This window comes from Lagopus muta, chromosome 3 (assembly GCF_023343835.1).
Source record: "Lagopus muta isolate bLagMut1 chromosome 3, bLagMut1 primary, whole genome shotgun sequence".
Classification (NCBI taxonomy): Eukaryota; Metazoa; Chordata; class Aves; order Galliformes; family Phasianidae; genus Lagopus; species Lagopus muta.
Window position 1 is genome coordinate 16,301,026 of NC_064435.1, and position 13,502 is coordinate 16,314,527.

At 32.7% G+C, this 13,502-nt stretch overlaps 1 protein-coding gene across 5 annotated transcripts in view; it reads left to right on the top strand.

The window, feature by feature from the left end:
• The window catches only part of CSMD3 (CUB and Sushi multiple domains 3), a 528,421-nt gene that overhangs the window by 148,766 nt on the left and 366,153 nt on the right, over window positions 1-13,502 (top strand). For all 5 annotated transcript variants that reach the window (XM_048939546.1, XM_048939547.1, XM_048939548.1 and 2 more), the window contains exon 5: window positions 10,750-10,957. In XM_048939546.1, coding sequence (XP_048795503.1) covers window positions 10,750-10,957 — 208 coding nt within the window. The remainder of the gene's footprint in view (window positions 1-10,749; window positions 10,958-13,502) is intronic.

The following is a 13,502-nucleotide window of genomic DNA, read 5'->3' on the forward strand; positions in this document are numbered from 1 at the left end:
GAACACTTGAAGTTCCATTTGAACATTGGAAAGAACTTCTTTACTTGGAGGGTGACAGCACTGGAACAAGCTGCCCAGAGGCTTTGTGGTTTCTCCTTCTCCAGAAATGTTAAAAATCTGTTGACACTTTCCTGAGTAACTTATTCCAAGTAATCTCCTTTAGCCAGGGGCTTGGGCTAGATGATCTGTAGAGGTGCCTTCCAGCCCCTATAGTTCTATGATTCTGTGATTATAATCTTAATCACCCTTTGATCCCAGTATCTCTGACAGTTTTCAATATACTTACTGTTGCTTTATCTAGTCTATACTTTGTCAATTTTTCTATGAAAATGTGGGAAGTCTTGTTAAAGTGAATATAATATCCATGGTTCTTCAACCACCAAGCCAGTAATATTATTGTAGATTTCTATCTGGCTGGCTCAGCATTTCTTATTAACAAATCAAGGCTGACTACTTCCAGTCACTTTTTTTGTATTTCGAGATGTTTCCCAAAAGGACTTTTGCAAGATGAGCAAGAAAAGATTGATCAGCTTGTAGCATTCTGCATCTCTGCTGTATTTCTTGAAGATAGGAGACACATTTTCTTTCTTCCAGTAGCTCCCCTAGTAACCCCAGCCTTTCAGCTGTGTCTGACAGTGGCGCACAGTGACATTGATTACTCTCTTGTAGCATCCCATCAGATCCTGAGGAATTAAATATGTCCAGTTCATTCAAATGTTCTCTAGTCTGATCCTCCACCACTGAGATTAATTCTTTATTGCTCTAGATTTTCCCACTGGTCTGGAATTCTTAGAGGCAAGTCTCAGTGAGGCAAGAAAAAAGAAACAACCCTCTGGCTTTTTCATGTCCTTGTCACAATGGCCACCAGCTCATTAGCAGAGGACCTGTATTGTCCCTAGACTCCTTTTGCTGCTGATAAACCTAAGAAAGGTATAACACATCTGTGTTTGGAATTTGTCATTAATGCACTGTAGAAAAATTCTGAGTTCTTGTGATCTGTTCTGTCCTCCCAGTAGATCTTGAGGTTGTTCAAGTCCCCAAGCAAACCAGAACCTGAAAATATGAGGCTTCTTCCAGTTGTCTGAAGGACACATCTACTTCTACCTCCTTGTCAGATAGTCTGTAGCACTCATTCATCACCTCATCACCCACATACCCTCTAATCCCGGTACATATGCTCTCACCTATCTCATGGTCTTTCTCCTAGGCAGGGCTCCGTGTACTACAGCTGCTCCTTCATATCAAGGTCAGGTTTGTCCTGGTCTGTTTTCCTAAAATAAGTGTATCTAGCATTTTATTGCAGCCCTCCAGTTGTGGGAGCTATTCACATCTTTCTTACCCAACTGAGATCATAGTTCTGCTAGTTCATTCAGATCTCTGTTTCTCCCTGTTTGTTGTACACATAACTGTCTAAGCATTATGGTACTAAAATGGCAATGTACAACAATATTATTGCTATAGTTAATGAGGTTTCTCTCCATTCAGTATGTAATTTGTACTATTACCTCATTAAATCATTAATTAGACCAAAAATAAGTTGTCTGCGTATATACATATATATAGACATACATATATATATAAAATGTTCTCTTTTGTCCGTAATATTCTGTGTATAATAATAAACCATCTGGTGGAAGGATGAAAGGAATAGCAGAGATATTCAGATAACAGTAAAGAAATGTAATTAATTTCTACTTGAAAAACTTCTTTGTACATCCCTCAAGCAAACTGTTGATATTCTTACTGCAAGACACTTCTGTAGTGTAAAAATCTTTTTATTTGAATTCTGACTTTAGTTTTCCAAATCTGAATATGTCTGTGAACTTTTCAAGTGCAAGCAGACTTATATTAAGTTTGATAAATTTTGGCAAACAAGATGAAAGAGCCGTCATAGAAATCATCATAAACTGGCTGAACCTTCAGAATGGGACATCAAGTCCTGTTTTTCTCTTTTGGCAAAGCACTCATCACAGATCACATTCAGGAATGACAAATGTTAAGGTCTCTGCATAATTAAGTCAGTACAGAAATCCTGACTCTGAAATCCTGAAAATATTTCGTGATACTTAGCCTTTTCATGCTGTGATAAATGGTAGCTTAGCTAACATTACAAGAGTAAAGAGATCACAAATGTGCCACAAAAGTCACATCTCCTGCTAGGTAAGGTGCTAACTAAGGATATACCCTGTTAAATTGTTTTACAAGCCTTAGGATACTGACTGTTTTAGAAAGACTTTTCAACAAATGCTTTCATTTGCATTCAGAGAGATTATTTTTTTTTTAATAAGAAATTAATTCAGGCAATACATGTTTTTCTTACTTGTTTGTTTATTGCTATTGTTCTTTCTTATCTATAAAGTACTATTAAATTTCTTAGGATGGAAGTTCCATGCTTAGTCTCTACAGGTAACCCATAAAGAAGTAAATATGTAATTAAACCTTCCAACTAAATTTTCAGTGTTGTAGAATTAACCCAGGTCTTGGCCCCACCTAAAGGATCTCATTGTAGGTTAGATGTTGAAAATAAAAAATAAACTGTAGCAATTGTTTAGCTCTTGACACACACAAATTGGTCCTGTAATTCCTAAATGTGTTAAGACAGATAAATTAAAGTGTGGAAAAATAAGACATATTTTACTATCTTTTCAGAGTCTTCAACACGTTTTAGCAAAACGCATACAGATATGATCATACTTGTACTGGATTTCCCCTATATGCCTTGACTTTCTTTGGGAAAATAGTCATACTGACTTTAAGGGGAGAATGTAGATTTTATCATTTTCTCTGACTTCAAAGGTAGTATAAAGTGATTGCTGTCAACTTAAGTAAAGGCAGGATCTAGACCCAAGATAATATTTTATAAAGGCACGTGTCTTTCTTTGGCTAAATACATACTTTTCCCTTTGCATAACTCTCAGGCGTATGTTGTCGATGCTCTGAAATATGCTCACTTTCTGGGAGAAGTCATGTAAGGTCATTTTGTAAGATTTCAGTTTGTAATGCTTAAGATGTTTTTGTCAGATAGCTTCTTAAAGGTTAAAATGTGTTCATCGTACAGTTTTGTTGAATGCTTTTATTTTATATTCAGAGTTATTTGAGAAACAAGATTATTTTCTAATAGGTATCTGTCAACTTAATTCTAAATTATCTTTTTTTTTTTAGGTAACTAAATTCTGAAGAATTCTAGTTAAGTATTTTTAATTTAAAACAATAATATCAGCAACATGTTGCGTCGTAGCAAAATAGACTTAAGTGATTTTTATGATACAGATCAGGAGAAATATAGAACCCATTATATTATTGAAATTTCAATTTTGATTTTATGTTACAATTTAATTTTAACACAACATTCACAAAATATATATACTTTATTACATTTGTTCAAAAACATTTTTCCCCTAATTTAACCAATTAGATAATATTTGTCAAAATTGAATTTGGAAGTTGAAATGTCTATGAACTTACTGAGATATTTGCTTTTATTTGGAAGTATAGCTTATGAGATAGTCTGAATGAATTTTAGCTGGAGATGAAGTAATAAAGCGTTTTGAACAAATCTTTAGAAGTGTTATGTAGTAAGAAATTCAAGGAGAGAGGTAGGGCAACATTCAAATTTCAGAAGTTATAGAAAGATCTCTGGGTAATCTGTTCCACTTCTTGATTCTTGTTATAAAAAGCTTTCCTTTATACTCAGTGTGGCCATCTCTTAGTTCATATCCCTTATCTTGTGTTCTTCATGCACCGCTACAAAGAGCTCACTCTGTCACCTCCCTAGGACCTGCTATTAGAGCCCAATAATAACGGCACCTTTTCACTGAATTCACTCCAGTTTATAAATGTCTTTTATTAGTAGTACTATTATTTATCTATTTATTTATTTATTTATTTATTTATTTATTTATTCTATATATCTAACATATAATATAATATCTAATATAATATATATATTATATATAATATATATAATACATAATATAATATAATATCTAATATAATATATATTATAATTATATAATATTATATAATATTATATATAATAATTATATATATGTTATATAATTATATAATATATACATTAATGTTATGTATATTTATTATATGTTTATTTATTTATTTATTTATTTATTTATTTATTTTGAGTGGCCAGTGTGGAAATTTGTATGCAACACTCTAGAAATCAGCAGAAACAAAACTGTAAGAGAAGGACTGGAGAATAGACCTTTCCCTTCCATCCTGACTCTGAAACTGTCACCTTTCCCTTCTGCTTGCTCTCATTTCAGCAGAGCTCTGCCTTTTCTTGGATTGTAACATATGCCTCAGAAGTCAGAAATGTTTTGATTTTCCATGGTATATTACAGTTCTGTGCCTTCACATTTCTAGATCCCAGTCTTCACCTACATTCAGGAAGGCTCCTGGTGGGTCTTTCACATCCTGCTTGCTGCACTCCTCAGGACAGTCTAGTTCACTTCGCTGCTAGTGGGCGGCAAGGGAAGAGCCACCTCTTCTTCCCCCCAGGCAACATTAATGGCCTCAGTCAGCTGAAGCACAGACAGAATGGAAAGTATTATAGTGGGTACTTAGACCCTATTCTAAGAATCTAACAATCTACTGTCCATCAACATAGAAGTTGAATTACTCATTCAGGTGCTGTGAAACAAAAGAAAACAGGCCTACCAAAGGGCCTTTTCCTGTGTCCTGCTTTGCCTGAGGGAACTGCCACCCTTTGTGATCAGTGCAGCCTGTGGAGGCTGTAGCAGTGCCATAGGTTGGTGCCATTCCTTGCAGAGCTGGGAACCATGGCTGCCTCCCCAGCAGGTTACCCCCATGCTCTCTTGTCAGTTCTACCCAGTACAGATCTGCAGGAGGCAAAAATTTTGTGAGCACTGGTAGTGTAACATAGTTTATTTTTGAGGTTCTGCTTCAGAAGGTTAGAAGACTATTTATTCCATTTAATTTTTTCAGGAGCAGCTTAAGCTCCTAAGATTCCTTACTTTTTTAGCTATTACATGATTTTTTTGCTGTCAAATCTGCATAAATTTTACAGCTATACTGAACATAGAAGTGGAAAATGAAGGATTTGAATATGTGAATCATGTCAATTTATAATCATCCTCAGGTTTATTTGAGATCTAAAATCTCAGTGAGCTGTTCATGTCACAGCAGTAAGCCAAAGCAAATGAGACTTCACTATGTCCTCAGGAGTTATTTTATGTCCCTATCCTCCAAAGCTGGACGAATCTTATTTAAGTCATTAATGACAAATCTTTAACAAAACCGTCCTTGAGATTTTCAGTTGAAGGGTGTGTAGTAATTATTTCACTGAAATTGCTGAAGACAGTAAGAATATTCTGTAGATAATTTATAGGAACTGACCAAATTTTTTCTTTTTATTATGGCAAGTTTAAAGAAAAGCTAACATATAAATGTTTCTACATTTGTTAATACATCTTCATTTTTCATTTTATATGGTCCGTTTAGAATATATCACAATATTAAATGGAAGTAAATGTAATATGCTTTATACTGCATTTGCTATTATCTCTGCTTTAAAGACCAAATAATTAATTCCCTGCTCTGAACATCAGAATGTGACAGGATTTTCTAGAATAAATTAAGCTTTCTTTAATGAGTCAAAAGTGCCATTGACAAAAGGCTTGCTAACTTGCTGATGAAGTCTTTAAAGCAGGTTTCTCCATGCTGGTGACCAAAGCATGGAAGCACATGGAGTTGCAGGGGACAGGGGAAGAATGTGTGGAGCAAAAAAATATGGGGATTTCTCAAAATAAAGGTAGTGGGGTGACCATAGGTGCTGCCTGTGCATAAACATGCAGAGTGTGTAAATTCATATGAAAACTCAAATCTGTAACACATATGGCCTTCCTGGTCTAGTGGTTGGTTGGTGACCCTGCACATAGCAGGGGGTTTGAAACTAAATTATCACTGTGGTCTTTTTCAGCCCAGGCCATTCTATGGTTCTATGATTCTATGACACTACTAAATCACATAATTCCAGTGGGCACAATGAGAGCCCTGGAGTAGGTGGGCACAGATGAAGAAAGAAAGGGAAGGAATTAAAGGAGAAGGCTGTGTGGTATGTGCAAAGAAGTATCATTTACTAGACAGAATACAACTGAAAATGGGACTGCCTGGGAACTTCTTAAAAGTACTTTTGTAACTGTGTAGTTTATTACTGCGCTTATTTTCTAAATTCATTGGTTATTATACAGCAGACTTTTAAACTGACCTAACTTCTACAGGTGGCTTTGCATTTCAGCGTATTAATCTTCGTTTCTCCTGCTGATCTGCTCAGGCAGTGAAGAAACTTATTAAGAAACTCATTTTATGATGGCTTTTATGAAAGCTGTATATAGCGTGGTGAAAAGTGCAAAGCTAGAGTGAAAATACAGACATTGGATTGAACACTGGCCAAGTGTGACATTGGAAATTTGTGAAAGTTGCTGATGTATAAACAAGCAAATTCAGCCTGGTGGAAAATTGAGTTCACAATATTTTACAAAGTGGATCTGTAAAAACAATCTGAATGTATGGATAAACAAGCAAATTCAGCCAGGTGGAAAATTAAGTTAAAAATATGTTACAAAGTGGATCTGTAAAAACAATCTGAATGTATATACTCTTAGAAAAGGTAGAATATTAAGCAAAAAATGCATGTGTAATAATACTCAAATAAAGACAATTTCAAGCTTCATCTATTAAAATTCTAACTAATGTATCTGCAATGATTAAGACATCAATAATAAGAGCCTATTGAATACTTAAAAAAAAAAAACAAACAACCAAGAACATAAACGATCACTGTATTTTGAGCCAACCTCTGGCAAATTGTCTGGAGAAACTGAAAGGATCCTTGGAAGGCAAAAACACCTTGTGACTCAGAAATATTCATGGAAGTTGAGTTATAGCTAAGACAGTGTGCAGATTTTTTTAATGTACAGATAATGATGTTTGCTTTCTCATGCTAAGGTATTTACAGCCTGAAGAAGATATTCCCATTCTCTTTGAATCTGAATAGCGATTACAAATATTATTTAGAAAACTCTGGTAGAATTCTGTAACAAAACCTTCCTTTTCCTGTCAGAAATTATTATTGCAATTGAAGAGTTGTGATTCTCAAAAAATATAAAAAATGTTATTTCCGTAATTACACATATTTCCATCAAATAATCATGTTTCCAGAAAGAGGTGAAAACAATAGCTTTCATTTAGAAAAATCTCAAAATCTTTAGAATTATATTTATTCTTAATGTCTGATAAATACTGTATCATAGATTGAAGAGTGGCATTTTTTAGGATCCCTGTCAGAAATCTTAGCTGTCAAAGACGGAGAATTTGAGGCATCATTTGGACTTGAAATACAATTATTTAGGTAGGTAGAGCTTTTCTTGACAATTCCATATGTGTGTACGCCGCATAGAAACAAGTACTAAACTAATGGAATCGGGATTTATTTAATTTGGAATGTTGTATTCTCTATATTGTGTAGCCCACACCCCTGGCTAATGCTAATGGATATACAATATATTTTTTGAAGCCATTCTGCAAGAATGGCTCTTTATTATGAGCATTTTTTTATTCTTTTTTTCTTAGAATTAGTTAAGATAGGTGGAAGGATCTTTTAGTCTACATTCATCGCAAATGACTCAGCTTTTCATGTAGCAGGTTCTGTATCCTCAAGTTTCTCTTTATTCTAATTATTTCCCTTTTAACTATCAGAAATGTTTTAGGCTAATAACACTATGGACAGTAGCTACGCTGAGTTTCAGCGTATGACGTACTAATCTTGCTGAAGAGAAAGTAGAAATAACAGTACATTGGAAGTCAGAATCACAGTATACAGGAACTGTAATGTATCTTCTCAGCTTTTCTTAATATATTCCTTCTAGTGTCTCAACTTCCTCAAAACTTTTATTGTAAAGATCGTCATTTATACTAGGAAAGCTGATACACTCTTTCTTAGATTGCTTTAAAGATTAGATAACAGATGTCAATCACTCTGTGAAGAGTTGAGTTAAGCACTGATGTTCAACCATTCAAGGCACTATAAGTATCTAGATAGATTAGATGACATGATGGGTTGTGTGCTGAATTTAAACTTTATTTACCATGCAATCTCATTTAACTGTCACTGAAATCAGTGAATTTGCATGGCTGATAAATTTTTCTAAAATCTTTGATCATCTGTCTTCTTGATTATTAGTTAAAAGTTTATGTAACTTTATTGTGAATATCACCAAACCTAAAAGAATAAGCAGAAAATTAAAATTAAATAAGACAAGGCTAACTCAAGAAATATATTTTCAAAATTTATTATGAAAAAGGAAATATGGACAGTATATAGGGAAGATTATCATGAGTACTGAAAATAAAAGATAAAATTTTATGAAATTATTTTTCACCAGAAATTATACACATGTTTATCCATTCTTTCTGATATTCATTTAAGCATAAAAAATGGTGTGTATCTGTGTATATATAATTTAAAACTTGTGTATGCACAATAATCAGCTGAAAAAATCTTCATATTCTTATAATCTTCACTTACATCATAATATTAGAGATACTCCCTCTGCATAAAAGCTCTCATGTATATTCAAATATGGATCTTATTTGAATTCTTAATACCTTGAAAAGCTTTTCTAAGCCAAGTTCCCACTTGCTTATCGCTTTGAAAAATCTTCCCCTTCCTGCATATGTTTAAGATCAGAGTATGTATGCAAAAATTACATCTTGGCACTGTGCAATTTTTTTGCGTTTCTTGTAATTTTGTTGGTTATATAGATTTTTCAAATATGTTGCAAAATAAATTTAATTTGATTTTTAGAAAATACAGAGTAGATATCTTAAAAGTGGATTTTTTCTCTGATTTTTTGTACTGCCATGGGCAGCCTGGTCTAATATTAAATATGGAGGTTGCCTGTGGTGGGGGGGGAGTTGGAGTTTTTCAATCCTTGAGGTCCCTTCCAACCCTGGCCATTCTGTGATTCTGTGATTCAGTCTGAGAGGAAGAAATTCCAGAGTCTCTAGTCTTATCTGATGCTCTGAATCTTCTTTTTTAGCTTGTTACATGAGCTGAAAAACTATGTACTACTGTTTGTTTCCAGATTGCATAAGTTTTATCATTTATCTACAAAAATTAAAAATGTCTTTCATATCAGCATATGATAAAACCATTGAATCAGTATTTACAATCAATGTGAAGATCTTTCATTTAGTGTGCATTTTACACATTGTTTTAATTGAAATTTTACTTCAGGGAAGTAATAATTAAAAACGATTTTCCCAATGCTTCTCAATGCGTAAAACCAAAACTTCATTATTACCTTTTAGATAGTGCTCTATTCCTATCACAGTAAATTATCTAAGAGCGCATTCTAATGAGATTCCTCAATTATGATGCACTTAATGGATGCTAAAAGCACTGGCAATTAGTAAGATTTACTTTAAGTTGTCCATGTGTTCATGTAATAACTTAGCAGAACTTTTAAGAGACAAAGCCTGGCATTTTAAACTCCAAAAATATTGTAATTTAAGACTCTTGTTACAGTCATTAAGTATTTTCTTCTCCTTAGTTTTGAGTCATTATGTGTGTCAGAATTCTTTAAAGCTGTCGTTCTTTGATGCTATAATTTTGAAAATAATAATAATAATAACAATAACCTTGCCTTTAATTTTTCAGTAATATTGGCAATTTATTTCAGGCATATGGCATATTATATTGATGCTAGCACTCTAATTAAGCAGAAGCAAAAATTAATTTTCAGATGCACTTCAGACATTTGGATAATAAACTGAATAAGTGAGATAAAAATGTGATATCTTCATTTAATAAAAAAAGAATTTCAATATAAATTACTTATTAATACCACACTTGTGATCACTTTTATTAATTCATAGAAATACTTTTGGCATAAAATGCTATCATACCATTGATCTAAAAGATCAATAGTCACAGTATCTGTCATTTTCTCTTACCTTACAAAAGAAAGAAATCTCTGAATCACTATGCGTGTGTTGTTTTCTCATGGAATTAGTTCTGTTGACGTTAGAACTGATTTTGTAAATGTATAAGATTTACCTACTTTATTCAGCATAATATTGAACTTTAGATGGAACTTCATTGTGAAAAATATTCTTCCAATGGCAATATTTGAGATAAACGATCCATTTAAAAACAAACAAACAAAAAAATTCCCATTGAAATGCCTCTGTACACATTTGATTTATGAAACTGTGCACATGGCATCTGGGAAATAACCCATGAAATGCTTTAGTTTGCAAAATAAAGCTGATCAGCTACTCGAATGTCTTGTCATAAAAATGCAATTACCATAAGTTGGGTATGATTCTCAGGTCTCTTTCAGTATAATGTGAATACTGCATATCATGCGTCAGACTGCATGTTAAACTCAATTTGCTTTAGGAAAACATTCTTAGTTAAAACAAAAGCAGAAATTATCGTATTTTTCTATGCTATCGTAAAGTGAATGGAATTGTGCCAATCAAATAACAGAAAGCAGATTGTAAAAATATGTGATGACGCTACTAAAATCATATTGGAGTTAGTGAAATCTGAAGAAATTCCTCATTAGCATCATAGTTTTACAGCAGCATTTCAAGTCAAATGTTAAAAAATGAACTGATCATCTAAAAGTTAGCAAAATTTTATTCTCTGCAAGAAAAGGGCTATTTTAATGACTTTTTTTTTTTTTTTTTTTTTTTTTTTAACAGCTGAGGATGCATGTGGAGGAACTATGAGGGGATCCAGTGGTATCATTTCAAGCCCCAATTTTCCGAATGAATATCATAATAATGCAGATTGCACATGGACAATTGTGGCAGAGCCTGGGGATACTATCTCACTCATATTTACAGATTTCCAAATGGAAGAAAAATACGATTATTTGGAAGTAGAAGGTTCTGAACCACCTGCAATATGGTAAGTCAGAAACTGTAATTTTCATTTGTTTAAAAAAAAAAAAAAAAAAAAAGGATATGTGAAAGGGATGACTTGTGGTTTTTGCTTTTCTCAGTATATCAGGCATTCTTAAAGTTAAGAAAGATCAACCAAAGCAAAAGACAGTTGTTACCATGAATATACAGATATACAATATATATACAGGGATTTTAATTGCAGCTGTAAAGTAATTCTAAAATATATTCAAAGACTTTCATCAAGATGAAAGTCACTGTAGACTCTTTCACCTCAGTTTCTATGAGTCTAACTATTCAGTTAGTGAAACCTTCAGGGAATTTAATGATGTTGAGACTTTTCTGCACAGAGCTTGAGAAAATCACATTGATCACAACTGTTAGTCACAGTCCTCTCAGGATGAGTGTCTGCAGAGAGAATTGCATGTGTAGTCCCACTATATAGTGTGGTGAGTATTGGGCCATTCTTACAATCATCTGTACAGTTTCATCCTGATCTGCGAGATACAAGATGCTGGATAGCTGTAGCATTTGTTGCTTCTTTGGGTTTTTATTTTTGTTGTTGTTGTTTGTTTGTTTGTTTTCATTTTGTGTTAATTTCAGATACACTGCCAGGATTTCTATTTGTTGACTTTGCAAAAGTAGCAATGTTTTTCCCAGGCAGATTTTGCAATTCTCGATCTCATTGTAACTGCACTGTATGAAACAAGTTGATGAAATAAAACATTAAAAATCTCTTTCAAGGTCAGACTCTGTTCACTGGAAAAAATAAATGATACAATAAATGATATATTCTGTAGTTTTCTGGCCTTGTAGTTTTAAGGCACCAGCCTCATACTGTTTTGAAGACACGTGAATATGAAAAATTCTTGTGTTTGTTATTTTGGTTCAGATATACTACCAGATCACAAAGAAGACATGTACAGAACCATAAATCTTAAGTTGTTAATTGGATAACAAAGCAGTATGAGGGCTATGCATAACAGATAGATGGATTTGCATAACAGGCAATTGGCTTGTCCTGTTAAAGTAAGTAGAGCTTTGCTTTCTTATTTAGAAAAAAGAAATTAAAATACAAACTCAATAAGCTAAATTATTTTAAATTTTATAATAAGAAAATAGATTAAACAATTATATTGTTTTGAAGACAAATATAAATTTCTACAGATAATGCTTATGAATTATATTCCTTACAATCTCAGTGTATTGTAGAAGTCTGTACACTGTGTATCAGCTTTACTGAATCATCTTTCATAGAGTTAATTCATATTGCCTCCTACGTAGTTAATTACCTATATTAGAATATTACTGAATTGCCATTGACTTCAAAAGGCTAAACTGAAATCTTTTCAACAAGATGTCAACTAAAACAAATTTTAAACAATTAATTACAATAATTATTAGTGAACTAACATATAGACAATATGAATCACTTGATTAGCTAAATTTGGATTTGATATTTCTTGAATATATTTTGTATATTCAGTCATGAACTTCAAAGATCTGCTTTTTTCTGAAAAAGGCTTTGACAGTATTGAAATGATACAATAAGGTTATTTATAAATGGAAGTTCTCATTATCTATTTACAAATAAAAAAAAATGACATTCTAATTTAATAATTGATTATGTAGAGGAGCAGATTGAGACCAGAGAGCACGTGACTTTTTTGTTTTGGATTGATATTTTTTTTTCCTATCATTTATATTCTCCAAATTAGACTTACATTTTGTTTTGAAAACACATACCCCCCCATATACTGGGAAAAATAGATTTGGAGAGCTTAATAAACAAACATTTCTAAATTGGATTTACACTGGTCATCTTTTATATCCCCTTAAAATATAGCTGGGGGTTTAGTTCAACACAGTCTCCTTTGTAAAGACTGCCTAGTAGAATAGTGTTAAAACTAAAACAAGGCTCTTTCATTTTGGAAAGCAAAGTGACTTGTAAAATTACCTTATCATTTAATCTGACTGGTTGGTATTATTTCTGAATCATGCCTTAGATATTTTGTTGCCTTACATGACTATTATACCAATTGTTAAAAAAAAAAAAAAAAAAAAAAAAAAAAAAAAGTATTCTCTTTCTGTACATCTAATTTCATAAGGAAATAGTCCTACGTCCTGTTTCTAAGTAAAATAAGTGAACTAGATAGTCAGTAGTTATCCACAGTAAATGATTAGGAATTCTTCAGGAAGTACTAACTGTCATCTTTTTGTCAGTCGTTACATTATTTCAATTATGCCAAGTATGTTCTTTAAGAAAATCTCAATAGATCATTTTCATTAAGTACTGCAAAAAAATTATGTAAATACTCTTCAGGGTTTTTTTCTGTCTGATCTCAGTGGCTGACCCTGACATTTGAAAATTTGAAGGAATGTGACTTTTTTCGTGCTGGAAGTGAAACTGAGAGTAAATAATTTACTCCATATAACTATTTTTTCCCCCTTTTTTCCTCAACAAAACAGAAACTCAAATGAAGTATAATGAAACATTGCTTTCTACTTAAATGAAAAATTAAGAGTTTTAAACAGCCATTGATGAAGAAAAG